The 14,571-nt window shown below is 50.4% G+C and overlaps 1 protein-coding gene across 3 annotated transcripts in view; it reads left to right on the top strand.

Annotated features, from left to right (window-relative positions):
• Window positions 1-14,571, top strand: part of PRKG1 (protein kinase cGMP-dependent 1) — a 341,078-nt gene that overhangs the window by 204,118 nt on the left and 122,389 nt on the right. For all 3 annotated transcript variants that reach the window (XM_071563624.1, XM_071563623.1, XM_071563622.1), the window contains exon 4: window positions 6,370-6,475. In XM_071563624.1, the coding sequence (XP_071419725.1) occupies window positions 6,370-6,475 (106 nt within the window). The remainder of the gene's footprint in view (window positions 1-6,369; window positions 6,476-14,571) is intronic.

Here is a 14,571-nt window from a genome sequence, read left to right as displayed (position 1 = left end):
GAGTTCCTGCCCACCCCAGAGAGCTCCTGCCCACCCTCCAGGAGCTCTGGGCACAGCAGGGAACGGGGAACTAGGGCTGGGTGGAACTGAATTCCTGCTCATTTTTCACTGCAACATAACAAAGGCTGAACTGGTGTTTGTGGAAGGAGCTTTTGGAGGTTGGGCTGTGCTGTCACCCAAGTGCTGCCCTCAGCAAAAAGGGAATTTTTATGACTTTTAGGGTCTACCTAATTCCAGTTTTGATGCCATCCTGAGAGGGTTTCCTCTCTGAGATTCCATGGGGCTAAAAGTCAAGCTCCAGTACGTGGTGGGTGTTCAGGGTTCCTTCCCCAGACCTGCAGCCTTTGGAACAAAGCTGAGCACCAGCAGTTTTGAACTTCAAATACATCCTGTGGACGTGCCCAACAAATAATAGTAATAATAATAATAATAATAATAATAATAATAATAATAATTCATATTGCAGTATTTAACTTACAATAACTAATAACTCATCCCTCACATCAGGCTGACCCTGAGTCCCTCAGGGCTGGGGCTGAGCCTCCCCCAGCTCAGCTGAGCTCAGGGAACCTCCAGAGATGTTGAGAACAGCACAGAACTGGAGCCTTGGTGTGGTCACCTTTTCCAGAGTTCTCCTTGGGCTTTCCTTACCATGGGATCCCAGATGGCTTTGGGGTGGGAGGGACCTCAGAGCCCACCCAGTGCCACCCCTGCCATGGGCAGGGACACCTCCCACCAGCCCAGGGTGCTCCAGCCCCTTGGCTAAAGGGGGAATCTGTTGGTCTGCACATCCCCACACAGAAGGCACTGATAATTATTATTCTAAAGCACTCCAGACTTCTCCAGGCATGAAAAACAAACCCACCCTGTCCTGTCTCACCCAGAGCTGAACAAATTCTGCAACAGTGGCCTAAAAAGCCAGAATTTTTACTATAATGTCTGTTTGAATTGTGCAAAACATAGTTATTGTAAAGGATTTTTCTCTGATGGCTTCAGGGTGACCCAACTGTGGCCTTGCAGGGCCTGAAGGGACATGAAAGATGGAGAGAGACAATTTCCAAGGGCCTGGAGGGACAGGACAAGGGGAATGGCTTCCCACTGCCAGAGGGCAGGGACAGATGGGATAGTGGGAAGGAATCCTTCCCTGGGAGGGTGGGCAGGCCCTGGCACAGGTTGGGCAGAGAAGCTGTGGCTGCCCCATCCCTGGGAGTGTCCCAGGCCAGGTTGGACAGGGCTTGGAGCACCCTGGGCTGGTGGGAGGTGTCCCTGCTCATGGCAGGGGGTGGGATGGGATGGGCTTTAAGGTTCCTTCCAACCCAAACCAATCTGGGATTCTGGGATTCAATGAGCTGTGCCTGTATCTTGCCTTGGAATCAGACAAGTTCCCAGGCAGGGAATGAATATCTGGGATATTTGTGTGCTAATAATGATGAATAAACAAGCCATTGGAAGGCTTAGTATGTAATCAATGTTGTGACTTAATTATGCCACAGAGGCTTGCCGGGCTAATTTGCATTCCTGGGAGGCTGATGGAGGAGGATGCAGCTTGGGGAGGAGGGGAAGGGCTGATGGGAGGATTGCTTCCCAAATGTGGGATATTTGGATAACAGTCATGGAATCTGAGGTTGGGTTGGGTTGGAAAAACCCAAAGATCAGCCAGGGACACCCAAGGACACCTTCCACTGTCCCAGGTTACTCCAAACCCTGTCCAGCCTGACCTTCTCCTGAGCTGAGGAAGGAGGAGGCCACTGGAATTCAGTATTTAGGAGGTGGGATTGGCCCCCACCCAAAGGCTCCAGACCCTGTGGAGCCAAAACCCCATTCCAAAAGATCAGTAGGACTTTGGCTCCTTCTGTGATGACCCCAGGGGCAGTCAGAGGGGTTTAACATTTCCCCACAGCCTCTTCAAAGGGCTTGGCAAAGTTTGGGAAGTGCATTTAAAGGCTTTTAAGCAAAGGTTGCCAGCTGGATGGTTTCTTCTGCCCCTCAGTGTGGGTCAGTGGGTGCAGGTCCTGACTGGAATACCAACCACTGTGGATCAGGAGCTTTAGGAGGGCAGGAGGAGGTGGCATCTGTTAGAAGGAAGCTGAAGGAGCTCCATCTCCTTCCAGCCCACTGCTCCCAGCTGGAAAGAGCCTTCTTAAGTGCTTTCTGAAGGAAAAGAGAGACACGAGATGCAAATCTCACAGTTTGAAGCCAACCCCAGGTTGTGATTTCCCTCCCAGCCCTGTCACCTCCGTGATGCTCGTCAAGGAGTGTCACTCAGGGCCACTCCTCACTGTCCCCTGGCCCCTCTGGTGGGAGCAAGGAGTAAATGAGGAGTAAAACAGGCTCTTAGGAGCAGCAGGACAGTTCTGGTCTGATGTTTCAGTCTTTGTTCTCATCCTGAGAGTGTCACTTGTTGTAGGTGTTGGTGGGGGCCCTTCCAGCCTTTGCTCAGCCCTTTGGACACCAATCATTCCACCCCAAATCCCCCCAGAAGTCCCTGCTGGAGCCTCCTTGGTGGTCCATGGGGTGTCTGGTGGGCTCAGATAATTCCATGTGCTTTTCCTCCTCATTTTATACAATCAGCAGGAAAAACCCCACAAGCAACTGGCCCTGGCTGTGTTTCCCCTGCTGGCAATTTGCAGGATGATCCTGCAAAATCAGCCCCCAAGTGGGAAGATGTTGAAACTGGAGTGGAAATTTTCAGTGTTTTCTGCCCAAAAGGCCCTTAGGACACGAAGGTGCTGCTGTTCCTTTGCCTGAAGGTGGATAAACAAACAATTACTGGAAAAGAACAGCCTGAAAGCAAAAAGGAGCTGGTGAATTCTGCCTTGTGGGGCAGGGGAATAATAATTGTCAGGTTGGAAAAGAGCTTAAACTGAGCAGGAATCACCCCAGGGATGCTTGAAAAGGCTTCCCTGAGCACATCAGAACTTGGGGAGATGCTCCAGGTTTGCAGGGCACTGGAAATAATCTGGGCACTGCCCTGATTGCAGGGATTGAAGGCATCTTTTGGAGGTAAAGACTCCCCCACCTCTGTCACATATTGTATATAAAATAAACAATACTTAGGTTGCTCCTCTGTAAATATTTTTCACTTCAAACTTTGCACTTGGCACTGATTTCTCTGCCTCTGGTGTGGGAGCAGCTCAGCCCTGACCCCAAAGCTGAGGATCTTCAGCCACAGGAAGAAAAGAAGCCAAATAGTCCCAAGTTTGTCCTTCAGGCTGGGACATGATGGCAGGAGTGAAAATGAGGAGAATCAAACCCTGGATGGGTTCAGTGATGAACAGTCCCTGCTGGATTTGGGCTGGGGGCTCACCTGGAGAAGAGGAGGCTCCAGGGACACCTGAGAGCCCCTGGCAGGGCCTGAAGGGGCTCCAGGAGAGCTGGAGAGGGACTGGGGACAAGGGGTGGAGGGACAGGACACAGGGAATGGTTTCCCACTGCCAGAGGGCAGGGACAGATGGGATAGTGGGAAGGAATTCCTGGCTGTGAGGGTGGGCAGGCCCTGGCACAGGTTGGGCAGAGAAGCTGTGGCTGCCCCATCCCTGGGAGTGTCCCAAGGCCAGGCTGGACAGGGCTTGGAGCAGCCTGGGCTGGTGGGAGGTGTCCCTGCCTGTGGTTATGAGACTTTAAGGTCCCTTCCAACCCAAGCCATGCCATGACCTCGCTGGGTTTGCGTGCCCAGCCTTGGTGGCACTGCACTGGGGGACCCAGCTGGGCTCTGGGCTGTGCTGGGCACTGTGCACCCCTCTCCTTCCACCTGCCTAAAATGGATAGATTTTCACAGGTTGCTCAGATCACAGGATACCCTGAGCTGGGAGGGACCCACCAGGACCATCCAGTCCAACCCCTGACCCTGCACAGACACCCCAACAATCCCACCCTGTCCCTTTCCCATTGTTTCCTCCTGGAGCTCTGGCAGCCCTGGGGCTGTGCCCACTGCCCTGGGGAGCCTGGGCAGTGCCCACCACCCTCTGGGAGAAGAGCCTTTCCCTGAGATCCAACCTCACTGGACAGGAAGAAAACTTCCCTTTGGAAAAACTGGGGTTTGGAAAAGAATTTGGAGGTTTTTCATTGACTTTTTGTTGATTTGCTTTAATCAGTGATTGGGATGTGGAGAGAGGTTTGAGTAATTCACCAAAACGATTGATTGAAATAATTTCTGTCAACTTGGCAGCAGAAATTAAGTCTTACCCATGACAAGCACTTCAGATTTCAGCTTTAATGATAATATGTCTCCACCCCACACAGCTTTGAGCCATGAAATCCTGATTCTTTTACTTCAGCTCCCACTGCTCTTCCCTGTTTTCCCTGCAGCTTTTTGCTTTGTTGGCAGCCCTTGGACCACCTCCCCTTCATTGGGGGTTCAGAGCCAGGGAAATGGGGGTTTGGAAGATCAATTCAGATATTCTGCAGACCTGCAGAGCCCCATCCCACCCCTGCAGAGCCCCCAGAGTGCAGCTGTGATGCCCCCAGAGGTGCCAGCCCTGGGCATCCCTGGTGGCTCCTGGGGGAGCAGTGTCTGTGTGTGTTGTGCTGCCACACAGACCCACCCCCAGCCCCGGCATTTTAGCATGAAAACAAAATGAAAAGAGGCAATAAACTTGAATTGTGGCATAACTCGAGTGGAGCTGCCTGGATTGCAGGGTAATATTTCATATTTCTGGGCAAGGAACCTCCTGCTACAGAGACATGGACACAGCTCGTCCCCTGATTTCGTTTATCCTGTTCCTTTCCTGCAGTCAGGGGGTGGGAAATTCTCAGAGAATCAAATTCACAGAGTTTTACCTCCAGAGGGTTGGACAGACACTCCCTGTTGGTGCCTGCCCCAACTCAGCTGTCCCCAGACTTCACGTTCCACATCCCAGACACACCTTGGGCATCTCAGGGCACTCCCAAATTATCACTTTGGAGTCCTTAAAGCTTCAGGTCTTGGAGAATTCCCCCTGTTCCTTCAGGAACCCTCCAGGGCATTGCCAGAGAGTTTGAAGCACAGCAGGAGGGGGTGCTGACCCTCGATTATAAAGCTCTGGTGATTAAATCTGTGCCCTGATTAGCCATTATTAAAGCATCTGTTTGTCACTGAGGCAGGAGGAGGCTGGGGGTGAAGTGTGAGTGGGGATTGGAGCTCAGCCTGGGCACTGAGTGCCCACACACCTAGTGGAATAATATTAGAATATGTAATATATAATAAAATGTAATGTATTTATCATGCATATTATAAATTATGATAATAATACAATATAATAATATTAATTTCTTCCTCCAGGATAGAGCTCATCTGAGCATCAAACCCTCCTATTTCACAGAACACAGTTAAAAACCCCCGTAAAAATAGAGCTCCTGTTCCTGTGAGTTGTCTCTTCCACTGAGGAAAGAGTGGAAAACAAATCTTTTTCACAGAAACCCCTAAACACTAAAGGTCATTATTTCCCTATCAGTTTGATTTGAAACCCAAAAATGCTTCTCCAAGAGAAGTTTCTGTCTGGAAAACCAGAAGAGGCTTTTTAAAGGATGTGATGCTGGGAAATCATAGAAGGAATATTTGGATTTGCACTCTGAAGGTTTTCCACCCTGCAAATGCAATTAGGGATAAAACCTCATTAACCAGGAGGTTTGGGAACTTCAGAACCAACAAAACAAAGCAAATTCATTTCTGGGGTTTTATCAGTGAGAATATTTGTAAATACTTTGCTGAGAATCTGTTTGCTCTTTGCTGTTTCCTGTAATGCAATGGGGAGAAGGGGATGGGAAAAAAGGAATTAATGCAAGTGTTGAGATCTCCAGAGTAGCTGTGTCTAATTAAACTGTTTCTCTGAGGAGAAACTATTATATATTTGAGCAATTATGGTTAATGCAAATGTCTGAGCCACATCTGAGATGAAAATCTGGACCATTTCCGTGGAAATCTTGGAGTTCAGCAGAGACTTGAGAAGCCAAGTGGAAAAAAATGTCTCCAAACCTCCTGAACTGGGAGGTGTTTATTTATTGGTGTATAGCAGGGGTGGTTCAGGTTTCCTTGGAGTCCAGGAGGACTCTGTGGTCTCCCTTGGGAGCAGGGATGAGTTCTGCTGGATGCCATCCTGGAACCCCTTGGGTGTCCCATGTTCTCATGAACTTCTCCTCATTCCTCTCTCACCTTCAGCCTTTTTGGTCTCTTCTCATCCCACAGTTGCTCCCAGACCATCTTTCCAAGCTTCCCTAAAGGCTGAGGCTCTTCCCCTATCCCTGCCTGAGCTGTGTGCCCTGCTCTGGGCTGTGTCCTGTTCCCATGTCCCCTCCCATGACCGGTGTGTCCCTCCCTTGTTCCCGGCAGGAACTGCCACCTCTCAGCTCCTTTGCCAATCACCTTTTCCCCTTGTTTGTTGGTTTTTCCAGCACTGGTGAACGTGAAACTTTGGGCCATCGACCGGCAATGTTTCCAAACAATCATGATGAGGACTGGCCTCATCAAGCACACGGAGTACATGGAATTTTTAAAAAGGTAGGACACTTGGTTGATTTTTCCCCAAATTCCCTGCAACTCCTGTCCCCCTTTTTGCCCTTTTTTATTTTTCTGAGTGCAGTTTGATTTGTTTCCTTCTCATGTCTTTCTTTTTTTATTTCTTATTTAATTGTTATCATTTGAATCTGCTGAAAGGAGGGCAAGCCTTGCTGTGGTTTGGTTTCATTCATTCTCTTGGCCAAGGTGGAAGATTAAAACTTTGACAACAGTCCTTCAAAGCATTCCTTGTGTAAGAAAAGACACATTTATGCACAAAAAACGGCCTTCCTTTGGAAAAACCTGAGGTTTGAGCTGTGGTTGAAGCCCATTTAAAGCGTGTTCTTGTGCTTCTAAAAGTAAAATGGGACTTTCTGGAGAAGCAAAAGCTTCAGGTTGCTGTAAAATGCAGGTTGGATGAGGGAAAAGGAAGATGTGAAGCCAAACCTTTCACTCCTTAAATGTGACACTCCCAAATGTTCCTTCAGTTTGTGCTGCTGGAGCAAATAACCCTTGTCAGAGCCTCGTGTGTCCCAACAATCCTCTTCCCTGAGATCTTCAGCCTGGGAAGAAAAGAAAATAACCAAAAGTTGGTCTTTAAGTGGGCTGGGACACGATGGAAGGGTTGGAAATGAGGAGAATTCAACCTTGGAGAGGGTCAATAATGAACAGTCCTTTTTAGAGAGCTGGGAATGTTCCCCTGGAGAAGAGGAGGCTCCAGGGACACCTGAGAGCCCCTGGCAGGGCCTGAAGGGGCTCCAGGAGAGCTGGAGATGGACTGGGGGCAAGGGGTGGAGGGACAGGACAAGGGGAATGGCTTCCCACTGCCAGAGGGCAGGGACAGATGGGATATTGGGAAGGAATTCCTGGCTGTGAGGGTGGGCAGGCCCTGGCACAGGTTGGGCAGAGCAGCTGTGGCTGCCCCATCCCTGGGAGTGTCCAAGGCCAGGTTGGACAGGACTTGGAGCACCCTGGGCTGGTGGGAGGTGTCCCTGCCCATGGCAGGGGGTGGCACTGGGTGGGCTTTAAGATTCCTTCCAACCCAAACCATTCCATGATTCCATGAGGTGCCACAGCAGTGTGGAACAGGAAGCATCTTGTGTCAGCTGAACAATCCCAAACAGAAGGACAATGTCCCCAAATTGGGACAAGAACATGCCCCAGGTCCATGAGGTGCTTTCAGCCATTCCAACACCACTGAGATGTTCCTCCCTGGGCTGGTCCCACCCCAGAACATCCCCCTGGTCCATCTCTCCCATCCCCTCATGGAGCAGCCCCACTGGGAGGGCTGGAATTGCACCCAGAATCATTTATTGTGGTGGCACGTGGGGATGGGACCAAAACCCTTCTGCTCTGGGTCCCTTTCTCCTCTGCCAGGAGAAGGTTGGTTTGGAGACATCTGATGCATCCCTGGGAAAGGTTTTAGGGGTCATTGCTGCATTTTCAGGAGGTGCTTCTGTTTTCCTGGGAGAGGAAAGATCTGGAAGATGGGACAGTTTGCAAAGCTCTGACCTGAGTGAGGATCCTTGGGATGGCAAATCCTCCCCGCCCCCAGCCATGGCAGAGGGCAAGGGAGAGGTGCCCTAAAGTGGCCAGGCTCATAAAATTAAATAAAATAAAGTAAAATAAAATAAAGTGAAATAGAATAGAATAGAATAAAATAAAATAAGTTAGAATAAAGTAAAATTAAATTAAATTAAACTAAAATAAAATAAATTAGAATACAATAAAATTAAATAAAAATAAAGTAAAATTGATCAACAATAAAATAAAGCAACATAAAAGAAAATAAAAAACTAAAAGAAAATAGTAGTAATAACAAGAATAGTATAATTCTTATAATAATGTTATTAATATTATTGTTGATGTTAATTTATATAAGGAAAAGAATGGAATGAGAGATTCCCAGGATGTTTTAGGATGGAAAGGCCCTCTCAGGTCTTCGAGTGCCACCATTGCCCCAGCACTGCCAAAGCCACCCATGTCCCCAAGTGCCACATCCACGTGGCTTTTAAGTTCCCCCAGGGCTGGACACTCCAAACCTCCCTGGGCAGCTGTGCCAGGGCCTGGCCACACTTTCCAGGAGGAAACTCTGCTGATCTCCGGTCTCAGCCTCCCCTGGCACAGCTTTCTCTTGCCATGCCTCTGCTTTCCTGGCAGCAGGAGGGGACCACAGCCTGCCCTGCAGGAAAGCTTTGGAGATGGGTCTTCATGGATGGGTCACCACTCACCCCCCTGGGGGCACATCCCACCCCTCCCCTGGGGGCTGGAGCTCCACCCATGCCCGGAGTCAGGAAGGAAAATGCTGAGGATAAAATCCAGGGATTAAAGGCAGGGGCAGGTGCCTGCTGGGGGTGAGAGATGTCCCAGGAGAGCACCAGGAGATGTCCTGCAGCTGGGAGGGGACACCAGAGGAGCCACCAAAGCCAGGCTGTCCCAGGGTCTCTCTCCAGGGGCAGCTCAGGAGAGAACACCAAACCTGGTGCTGCCCCAGGAGGGTTTGCAAAATCGTCACGTTGGACATCACCAAGCCTTGACCTGTCTGGTGGGCTGGGGAGGGAACCAAACCCAGCTCTGGGCTGGGCACAGATTAAACTCTGAAACCTCGGGCTTGACCAGAGGTTTTCTAGAAGATTATCCAGAGGAATTTGGATTGAGGTGGAGCAGAGCCAGCCCAGCTTTCATTTCAGAGCAGAGTGTGCGAGGAGGGAACCAAGGAGTGTCTCCTCATGGGCTGTCTGAGCCTGTCCAGCCCCTCCGGATGCTCCTTAGCAAGGCCTAAGGCAGGCAAAGAGAGATTTAAAATGAATCTCCCAGTTGAGGAAGAGGCTTCCCCCCAGTTGGAACAAGGGGCAGATGGCTCTGGGAAGGCCCTCACTAAATGGTTCTTCGCATCAGGTTTCCCACTTGGGCACCCAGAGTTGTCTCAAGCTCAGCTCAACTCCCATTTGGAACATTAAATGCTAATTTTGAAAGGTGTTTTCCTTCTAAATGTTTTTAAGGATAAGTCCTGAAAAGAAGGAGCACAACAGTTGTTGACTTTATTATTTGGAGTTTTTTCGGGGTTTGGGTTTGTGTTTTTTCCTGTATTAATACATGAAGGAAAATGCTCTTTTTGAGACATGAATGGAACAGAATTCAATGTGCCTGAGCACAGAGAAGGCACTGGGGTTGGGCAGATTATTCCTTCTGAAATTGGTCTCAAAATTACCCTTTTTGTCATGTCATTAATCACAGTAAGATAATGACCATGGTCTTCAGTGACAAGGTACAACAGAAAAGGAGCTTTTGGGGGTGGCACAAGGCTGCTCCTTTATTTATTATTCTCATTTATCCTGCTGTGAAAAAATGCAGACTGAACCCTGGGGCTCCCTGGAGATGGGGTACAAAATGCCACCAGCAGGAACAGCCCTGGCTCCTGACCCCTCTCTGTGCCCCATCCTTTCTTTGAAGTGCCAGAAGAAAACCATAAACCCATAAAAACTCCAATTCTTGGTTAAGAAATCCAGGTGAATGTCCCCAACAGCTCCTGGCTGCAAGGCTGTCTCCTGCTCTGCTCCAAGGGCTGGTCACTCCTCATAAAAACTTGGGAGAACTCCTTTGAGTTGTTGGAAATGACTGTCCTGCAGGAAGGAGCAAAGGAACATCCTCTTTCATGTGGTTTTCCCCAATTAGTAAATGAATATATTTGGCCTCCCATAAGCAAGGGAAAGCATCACAGCTGAAGTCAGCTGGGCATCTCCCTGCAAAGTTCATTGTCACAGCTTTGGAAGGGTTTCCTTCTCAAACCTGCCCTATAAAAATAATTCTGTTTAAGCAAAACCAGCGAAGGAAACAGCGGTTTATGAAATAAATCTGTCCAAAAGATGTGCTGTGGGCAATGATTTCCTGCCAAATCATGAAAGTTTAAAGACCAGGATGCCTGGAAAGAGTTAAATATTTCATTTTGTTTTAAAAACATTCAATGAAAAGAGGCTGTGGGTTCCAGTCTGTGGTGGGATTTGTTCCTCCACTGCTCAGGAGAACGTGAGGAGGACACTCAGGGTCACCTCGGGGGCAGGATGGACCTTCAGGAGTCCTGCTGGGAGGACATTTCCACCCCTCAGCCCCCCACCTTCTTTTCCAAGTTCCCTTTTTGTCCAGCTCTTAATGGGTGTCCAAGCCTTGGATGTGGCTGCAGAGGCAGAAGAAGTGGAGAATTTGAATAAAGAAGGTTCAGGATGGATGGGGACTCAGGGAAGGTGCCTTAGGACAGTTCCAGCTGTGCCACATGGGGTTTGGCTTCAGGAGTCCAACCTGGGGGGGACTTTGGGATGCAGCCAAAGTGAGCAGAGGGCACAAGAGGAGAAGAGGAAAGGGGACATTATTTCTGCCAGGCAGATAATGCCATCTGTCCTGAATGCAAAGGGCAACCTGAGATGTGCTGGTTCAATCCAGGAGCTCATCCAGAACAGCTCCTTTTCATCCCAAGACCTTGCTTGGACCATCCCCACTGTGCAGCCCAAGGCTTTGAAGGCCAAGATCATTGTCTTGAAAGGTGTCCCCAGCAAGGGGTGGCCATCACCCCACCTTTAGGGTATCAAGATTTTCCAAACCAGTCATGGAATCCAAGAACCACAGCCTGCTTTGGCTTGGGAGTCAATTTGAGGATGGAGAGAAGGAATGGACCATGGGATTTCCTTGGGCAGGGCTGGGAAGGGTTCAGGGGTGGCTTTCTGTGAGAAGCTCAGTGTGAGGCTGCAGGTGGTGATGCCACCCAAGTGTGGAGACTGCCATGCAGCTTTTGTGGCATTCCAGCTGCTCTGCATGGATAAAACTCCACATTCCAGCTTTGGAAACGGCACCAAATCTCCTCTGCCTGGTCAGTGTGGGTTTCACCACGTGGTTCTGAGCTCAGGCTGTGCTGGCACACCCAGGGTATCACTGGGGGCATGTCTGGAGATGCTGAGCAGGAGTTGGGCCTTGGCTGTTCCAGGTGCCTGGGCAGGTGCTGGAGCAGAACTGAAATGATGCTCCACAGCAACAAACTGTCCATTTTCTTCTGCTCCTTAACAAGAAAAACAGCCTTTCTCATCTCACAGTGGAGACAAGGCAGGGGCAGGTTGTTCTTGAAGGAAACACAGTCCTGAGATCCCTTGTGGATGCTCTTCATGCAAAAGCAGTTTATGAAATGAATTTGTCCAAGCAATACAAGATGGGAGAAAGGTTTGTGCTGTGGCAATAATTTCCTGCCAAGTCATAAAAATTTAAAGGCCGGGATGCCTTGAAAGAGTTAAATATTGTATTTAAAACAAAACAAAACAAAACAAAAAGGCTTTCTAAACATGCAGTTCAAAGAGGCTGTGAGTTCCAGTCTGTGGTGTAAATGATTCATCCAAGGCCCCTTTATGAAGGGGCTGGGGCAGGTATTTCTCAGCAAGAGAAGTTTAGGGTTGGCCAAGCATGTGTTGATGAAAGGAGAGGTCTTGTTGCAGCACAGGGAGGGGGAGAAGAGAGAAGGAGGCAGAAGCCTCAGCATGGGGAATAATTGCTTTGGTTGTGGGGTCAGCTGGGGTTGAAATGTGGCTTAATGCAAATTGGAATAATTCAATGTTTCATTTTAATGTTGCTGATTCACAGAATTCCCAAATGGTCTGGGTTAGGAGGGACCTTGAAGACCATCCCATTCCACCCCCTGCCATGGGCAGGAACACCTTGCACTGTCCCAGATTGCTCCAAGCCCTGTCCAACCTGGCCTGGGACACTCCCAGGGATGGGGCAGCCACAGCTTCTCTGCCCAACCTGTGCCAGGGCCTGTCCACCCTCCTTTGTTGAGTGTTTCTTCCCCCCACCCAGTGTAACCCTCCCCTCTCTGCACAGACCCTGGAGGTGCCACCGTGGTGTCTCCATGGGATGTGCTGTATTGGCACATGGAGACCTTCAGGTGGGCACCAAACTCACCTCAGGCGGGTCACAGACCGGGACTGGGCTCCAACTTCTGCCTGTGAAAGGAGAACCTCCATCAGAGAGTGTCAGCTCCCTGCCAGGAGGGGGGAGCTGGAGAGGCTCAGCCTGGAGAAAAGGAGGCTCAGGGGGCACCTTCTGGCTCTGCAATCCCTGCCAGGAGGGGGGAGCTGGGGGGGCTCAGCCTGGAGAAAAGGAGGCTCAGGGGGCACCTTCTGGCTCTGCAATCCCTGCCAGGAGGGGGGAGCCGGGACAGGGGGTCGGGCTCTGCTCCAGGGCACAGGGACAGGAGGAGAGGGCACGGCCTCAGGCTGGGCCAGGGCAGGGGCAGGGGGCACAGCAGGAGGAATTTCTGCCTGGAAAGGGTGGTCAGGCCTTGGCAGGGGCTGCCCAGGGAGGTTTGGAGTGCCCAGCCCTGGAGGTGCCCAAGGCAGGACTGGCCGTGGCACTGAGTGCTCTGGGCTGGAGGACAAGGTGGGCATCAGGCACAGGGTGGGCTCCATGGGCTGGGAGGGCTTTGCCAAGGTGGGCATCGGGCACAGGGTGGGCTCTGTGGGCTGGGAGGACTTTGCCAAGGTGGGCATCGGGCACAGGGTGGGCTCCATGGGCTTGGAGGGCTTTGCCAAGGTGGGCATTGGGCACAGGGTGGGCTCCAGGGGCTGGGAGGGCTTTGCCAACCTGGGTCATTGTGGGGTTCTATGGGGCAGTTAGAGCTGTGCAGAAATGCTGGGGTGCCACATGAGGTGGGAAGGGTCTGCAGGGACCAGGCAGTGCCACAGTGGCACCACAGGCTGTGCCCAGGGCAGCAGAGCTGGAGCAGCACCAGGGCATGGGCACCACAGAGTATTTTCAGGGCTTGACTTTTTTTCCCTGGATGGTTTTCTTTTTTTTTTGTTCACCTCGGGGTTTTCTGGGTGAGGTGGAACCTCCTTTGCTGGTGGCTCTGCTGTCCCCTGTGAGACAATGCCAGCTCATCTCACAGCAGGACAAAGCCACAGATGTCCTTTGCTCCCAGAGTGGCTCCATCAGTGAGGAAAAACCCTCTGCTGATCTCTGGAGGGCTGATTTGGGTTCAGAAGTCTGCCTTTCCCTTGGGTTTATTCTGCTTTCAGGTTCTGCTGATAGACTGGAAAGGTGAGGTGATGTCAGGAATTAAATCCTGGGACTTTTGCTCTTGGTTTGTAGCCTTTAAAAATAATTTTATTTCCAAATCTTTTTTTGTTTGCTTTTTTAAAGGATGAGTCTTGTCTTTTCTGAGACACGACTTAAGATGTTTGTGTTTTGTGCAGCAGGAAAGGAATGAAGCTCTTCACAGCTCAGTGCAGAACATTAAGCGTAACTGGAGATTTATTAAGGTGTTGGGTTTTGTTTGGGGTGATTCCTCCTTCCCAAGTTATCATTTTGGATTGAAATATTACAGGGATGTCATGGCTGGATGTGGCGAGAAGATTGTTAGGGAAGAGTGGGGAGATTGGAGAGATTATGTGAAGAGGAGGGATTTATACTGCAGATATTAAAGGGGATTAAATTATTCGCTATTCTGAGCACATTGGAGTGTGACTGCAAATGGCAAGGCTTGGCTGGGTGGCACTTCTGTGGTGACAGTGCCTGGAGCTGGGAAGGGTCAGCTCCAGCAGACCCAGGGCAGTGGGTGCCACCCTTGGGTGGCAGAGGGGGCAGGAGAAGTGCTTGGGAAGAGGCATCAAAGAAGGGGAATTGCCATGAACTGCAAAAAGGGAGATGTTTGGAGGTTTCTCTCAGCATGGTTTGTGTTTTGTTTCAATGATGGGCAGCAGTTGTGGCTTGCAGAGGGTGGATTTAACAGAGAGATGTTCTGCAGATGTTCCAGGAGGTGGAATGGGCAGTGGCTGATCCTGGAAAACAGAAGATACCCCTGATGTCCTCCTGGGATGTGGAAGACTGTCCTTATAACTGACTTGGCATGGAAGGGGGAGGTTGGATCTCAGGAAAAGGCTCTTCCCCCAGAGGGTGGTGGGCACTGACCAGACTCCCCAGGGCAGTGGGCACAGCCCCAAGGCTGCCAGAACTCCAGGAGGGTTTGGCTGTTCTCCAGGGATTGTTGGGGTGTCTGTGCAGGGCCAGGAGATGACTTTGCTGGGTTCCTTCCAATTCCTGCTGCTCTGTGGTTCTTTGGC

This window comes from Pithys albifrons, chromosome 9 (genome assembly GCF_047495875.1).
Source record: "Pithys albifrons albifrons isolate INPA30051 chromosome 9, PitAlb_v1, whole genome shotgun sequence".
Lineage (NCBI taxonomy): Eukaryota > Metazoa > Chordata > Aves > Passeriformes > Thamnophilidae > Pithys > Pithys albifrons.
This window is presented reverse-complemented; position numbering and strand designations above follow the sequence as displayed.